The sequence below is a fragment of the Entelurus aequoreus genome, linkage group LG13 (assembly GCF_033978785.1).
Source record: "Entelurus aequoreus isolate RoL-2023_Sb linkage group LG13, RoL_Eaeq_v1.1, whole genome shotgun sequence".
Classification (NCBI taxonomy): domain Eukaryota; kingdom Metazoa; phylum Chordata; class Actinopteri; order Syngnathiformes; family Syngnathidae; genus Entelurus; species Entelurus aequoreus.
This window is the reverse complement of record NC_084743.1, coordinates 32,047,134-32,053,133: the sequence shown is the minus strand read 5'-3', so window position 1 is coordinate 32,053,133 and position 6,000 is coordinate 32,047,134. Positions and strand designations below refer to the sequence as shown.

The 6,000-nt window shown below is 39.6% G+C and overlaps 1 protein-coding gene across 1 annotated transcript in view; it reads right to left on the bottom strand.

Moving 5' to 3' along the window:
- wdr4 (WD repeat domain 4) overlaps positions 1 to 6,000 on the bottom strand; it is a 36,867-nt gene that overhangs the window by 5,530 nt on the left and 25,337 nt on the right. Inside the window, exon 10 of the mRNA XM_062067738.1 lies at positions 4,951 to 5,020. Within this exon, the coding sequence (XP_061923722.1) occupies positions 4,951 to 5,020 (70 nt within the window). The remainder of the gene's footprint in view (positions 1 to 4,950; positions 5,021 to 6,000) is intronic.

The following is a 6,000-nucleotide window of genomic DNA, read 5'->3' as shown; positions in this document are numbered from 1 at the left end:
AAAAAATCAAATTAAATAATTTTAGATAGACTTTTATTCAACCCACAATGAGGAAATTATGTTGTTGCAGTGCAGGTTTTCACATACAGTAATACAAGTAAAACGTTATAAAAAAACAACAATTAGTAATAAATAATACATATTTGGCACAACGATTGCACAATGTATAAAAATACTATGTTAACACCCGTATTGCACACCAATAAAAAATCATGTAAAGGCTGCGGGTAGAAAGGACCTGCGATAACGCTCCTTCTTGCACTGTGGATGTGACAACAGTCTAATACTGAAGGAGCTACTCAGGGCCTCCACACTGCACAATATTCTCATTTATTGAAATACATCTCTTGATTTTGGGGCTGTCTTCAAATAGGCGAAGATTTGTGTCTTTAAATATTCGTAAAATATTCTTGCGTGCAGACAAAGAGCTTTTAGAGATTAAGAAAATATATCAGTGTTGGCGCAAGGAATTTTCAAAATGGGGTCCCAGGGACCCCATCAAGTCATAAAAATGGGGTCCCATAGTCAATTTTTGGTGTGCCACTTTTTTGTAAGCGTTTTGAAAACAAATGATAAATGTATGCATTATCCTGTTGTATTCCGCATTCTATATTGCTTTATGGAAAAAGGTTGTCATAAACGTTACAAAAACATTTGCACATGGACTTTGAGTGACGAGGGTCTGGGCTCTGCTTGCGCAGGAGCAGCAGCACCAGCTGCAGTTGGACTGACCGTCAGTGCTTTGGAACGGGGGAGGGGCTCTCAGCGACAACCGCCACTGCTTGTTAAAGGCCTACTGAAACCCACTACTACCGACCACGCAGTCTGATAGTTTATATATCAATGATGAAATCTTAACATTGCAACACATGCCAATACGGTCGGGTTAACTTATTAAGTGCAATTTTAAATTTCCAGCTAAACTTCCGGTTGGAAACGTCTATGTATGAAGACGTATGCGCGTGACGTCACGACGGCAACGGAAGTATTCGTACCCAATGTGTCACCATACCAACTGCTCTGTTTTCATCGAACAATTCCACAGTATTCTGGACATCTGTGTTGGTGAATCTTTTGCAATTTGTTTAATGAACAATGGAGATTGCAAAGAAGAAAGTTGTAGGTGGGATCGGTGTATTAGCGGCTGGCTATAGCAACACAACAAAGAGGACTTACTTGGATAGCAGACGCCTAGCCGATGCTAGCCGCCAACCGCATCTGTGATCGGGTGAAGTCATTCGTCGCGCCGTCGATCGCTGGAACGCAGGTGAGCACGGGTGTTGATGAGCAGATGAGGGCTGGCTGGCGTAGGTGGAGCGCTAATGTTTTTATCATAGCTCTGTGAGGTCCGGTTGCTAAGTTGCTAAGTTAGCTTCAGCGTCGTTAGCACAGCATTGTTAAGCTTTGCCAGGCTGAGAATTATTAACCGTGTAGTTACATGTCCATGGTTTAATAGTATTGTTGATCTTCTGTCTATCCTTCCAGTCAGGGATTTATTTATTTTGTTTCTATCTGCATTTGAGCCAGATGCTATCACGTTAGCTCAGTAGCTAAAGAGCTTCGCCGATGTATTGTCGTGGAGATAAAAGTCACTGTGAATGTCCATTTCGCGTTCTCGACTCTCATTTTCAAGAGGATATAGTATCCGAGGTGGTTTAAAATACAAATCCGTGATCAACAATAGAAACAGGAGAGTGTGTGGAATCCGATGAGACCTTGTACCTAAGTTACGGTCAGAGCGAAAAAAGATACACCCTGCACTGCACTCTAGTCCTTCACTCTAACGTTCCTCATCCACAAATCTTTCATCCTCGCTCAAATTAATGGGGTAATCGTCGCTTTCTCGGTCCGAATCTCTCTCGCTCCATTGTAAACAACGGGGAATTGTGAGGAATCCTTCCTCCTGTAACGTCACGCTACTTCCGGTATAGGCAAGTTTTTTTTTATCAGCGACCAAAAGTTGCGAACTTTATCGTCGTTGTTCTATACTAAATCCTTTCAGCAAAAATATGGCAATATCGCGTAATGATCAAGTATGACACATAGAATGGATCTGCTATCCCGTTTAAATAAAAAAAAATCATTTCAGTAGGCCTTTTAGGACAGTAACTGCGGTGTGCTTTCACCTCAGTCTCCAAGACACAAGAAAAGCCTCCAATAACACCAGAAAAAGTTGCTAGATATGTCGCTATTGGCAACACCGTCAATTAGGGCTGTGCGATTGTATGATCGTGACTGTTGATCACGATTAATTTGAGTTTGATCACGATGATCAGCTTCCTCGATTAAAAATTGGTGAAAAATGTCTGTTAGAAGTTACCTTAGTAGTAAACAGTAGGGAAGCACGCTACAATCCATCTTTATTGACCGTGATCCTGTGTGTGTTTGTGAATGTGTGCGTTTGTGTAAAAGTGTGTCTGTGTGCGTGACCATCTCGTTGCACCGCCGCGAAAGTGAGGCTTGTCACGACCTAACAAATGTTCAATCGCATTGTGCCCCCTCCCCTTACACAGCTGGAAGTGCAGCCCAGAAGAACAAAATAATGACGAACACTTGCATAGAAGTTGAAACACAACATTGAGCAGCGGCTTTAGTGACACACTTTACTTTCACTATCTGCTGCTGCGCACCAGTAATCGTACCCTGAATGGGGACTTGCAGGCACTCAGAACGTCTATGTGACTGTATTGGTCCTGACTGGGAGAATCAACACACCCACTAATTTAATCAGAAAAGGCATTTTTATACCTAAATATTTTTAATCCGACTTTTTGTATGTGTCTCAGACAGACGTTGTGTTCTTTTTGTTTGTTTGTGAATTTAAAAAAAACTTTGTTCCTAAAATAATCATTAAACTTGTTTGATGTGTTGGTATACATTATTTTACAGTACCTCAAATTCAAACTGCACTTTAATGTAATTGTATTCAATATAAGATACGGAATTAGAGTTTTAAAACCCCCACAATGTAGGTCACCGCTTGTTGTTTGCCAAAGCACTGGTGAGAAGCACCGATGTATAAAAGTAATTAAAGAATACAAATAATAATTTAACATTTAAAAGTATTTAGTAAATGTTGACTTGAAATAAAAGTATTATAGTCTTCATTACACCACTGATACTTTGTTTACTGCAGAATGTTTGTGATGACAAGCAAAAAAACCTAAATAACTGGTAGGAAAAAAGAAAACGTCCCGAAAAAGAAGCAAAACCATGGCCCTTAAACTGAGGTACGAACCATAGTGTGGGTTACCTGTAGAGATGTCCGATAATGGCTTTTTTGCCGATATCCGATATTCCGATATTGTCCAACTCTTAATTACAGATTCCGATATCAACCGATACCGTCGTGGAATTAACACATTATTATGCCTAATTTTGTTGTGATGCCCCGCTGGATGCATTAAACAATGTAACAAGGTTTTCCAAAATAAATCAACTCAAGTTATGAAAAAAAATACCAACATGGCTCTGCCATATTTATTATTTAAGTCACAAAGTGCATTATTTTTTTTAACATGCCTCAAAACAGCAGCTTGGAATTTGGGACATGCTCTCCATGAGAGAGCATGAGGAGGTTGAGGTGGGCGGTGTTTAAGTGGAGGGTATGGTGTAGCGGGGGTTGTATATTGTAGCGTCCCAGAAGAGTTAGTGCTGCAAGGGGTTCTGGGTATTTGTTCTGTTGTGTTTATGTTGTGTTACGGTGCGGATGTTCTCCCGAAATGTGTTTCTCATTCTTGTTTGGTGTGGGTTCACAGTGTGGCGCATATTTGTAACAGTGTTAAAGTTGTTTATACGGCCATATGTGACCTGTATGGCTGTTGACCAAGTATGCATCGCATTCACTTGTGTGTGTGAAAAGCCGTAAATATTATGTGACTGGGGCCACTGGGCCGGCACGCAAAGGAAGTGCCTTTAAGGTTTATTGACGCTCTATACTTCTCCCTACGTCCATGTACACAGCTGCGTTTTAAAAAGTCATAAATTTTACTTTTTGAAACCGATACCGATAATTTTGAAACCGATACCGGTAATTTCCGATTTTACATTTTAAAGCATTATAGGGACGGCGTGGCGAAGTTGGTAGAGTGGCTGTGCCAGCAATCGGAGTGTTGCTGGTTACTGGGGTTCAATTCCCACCTTATACCTTCCTAGTCACGTCCGTTGTGTCCTTGGGCAAGACACTTCACCCTTTGCCTCTGATGGCTGCTGGTTAGCGCCTTGCATGGCAGCTCCCGCCATCAGTGTGTGAATGTGTGTGTGAATGGGTAAATGTGGAAATACTGTCAAAGCGCTTTGAGTACCTTGAAGGTAGAAAAGCTCTATACAAGTATAACCCATTTATCATTTATTTATCATTTATCGGCCGATATTATCGGACATCTCTAGTTACCTGCACTGTTGCACTTCCAGTAAACACAATTATAAATATGAACAAAATGACAGTTGTGGGCTGTTAGCATATATTACCTCCATCAAACATGGTGGAAATGTCTGTTACAAGATACTGCAGTAGTTAACAGTAGGGATGTGGTACTCACTATAATCCTGCACGGGACAATCTGCTATATAATAATTAAAAAAAAAACTGATATTAATCTATTACTTCATTCAATTGATATACTGTATATATATAGTCTATTCTTTCTTGTGAATTGTATTATTGAGATGCTTTGCAGACAGCAGACATAAAGGTGCTTTCTGTGGAAGTTAAAAAATGCCCTTTTCTTTGAATTATGTCGATTGAATTGACTGCAAGTGTGGTAAACGAAAATGTTTTCAATTTAAAATCAATTTAAGTGACAAAAATATGACCACAACTATAAAAAAACTAGACTGAAACTGAATGACAAAGTGCTGTCAAAGTGGTGAAGCATCAGTACAATCCTTTGTGTTTCAGAAGGGGTAAAAGCGGTTCATGTGTAAGGAATGAGTGGCTTGCTGACTCACCATTAAGATTTTGCCAGTGTGGCTTGAAGGCCTCGCTCGCTCTTTTGACTTCAGCGCTGTCAGCTTCACACTAGAGGGCGTTCAGAGAAAACATCAATATTTATTATTACCCTTTCTTTTGCACTTATGTCAGTCCCTCCAGGATTTGGCGATCGCACCAATTCATGCAAATTCAACCGATCCCCGTGAATTATGTACGGCCTCGCAACTTTATCCAATGCCCGCAACTTACCAGCACATTACAGCCACAATTTTCTAAAATTATTGAAAAACTGTTCAATAACAGATAGAGAGATTCACAAAGAAAAATAGAATACTCGCTGAGAACCAATATGGATACAGAGCTAATGTTTCAACCTCGATGGCTTAATTAGTATTATTCGCAGATAATACAACAGCGTTTTGTTCAGGAGAGAACACACAGAAGCTAATACAAATAAGAAATGAACAAATGGAAAAGATGGTTTGACAAAAACAGACTATCCTTAAACCTCAGTAAAACTAAAATAATGCTATTCAGTAACAGTAGAAGGGAAAATCAAACACAAATAGAAATAAGACGGAATAGAAATTGAAAGAGTAAATGAAGCCAAATTTCTAGGTATAATGAATGATCTCATGTAAAAAAAATACAACCATAAGTAGCAAGAAACATGTCAATAATGAATAAAGCAAAACATGTTCTCGATCAAAAATCACTTCATATTCTCTACTGCTCGCTAGAGTTACCATATCTGAGTTATTGTGTAGAAATATGGGGAAACAACAACAAAAGTACACTGCATTCATTAACCGTCTTACAAAAAAGATCAGTTAGATAATGAAACGAAAATTGAGCTGTTTGGCCACAACACACAGAAATATGCTAGAGGAGAAAAGGTGACGCCTTTAATCCCAGGAACACCATTCCCACCGTCAAGCATGGTGGTGGTAGTATTATGCTCTGGGCCTGTTTTGCTGCGAATGGTACTGGTGCTTTACAGAGAGTAAATGGGACAATGAAAAAGGAGGATTACCTCCAAATTCTTCAGGACAACCTAAAATCATCAG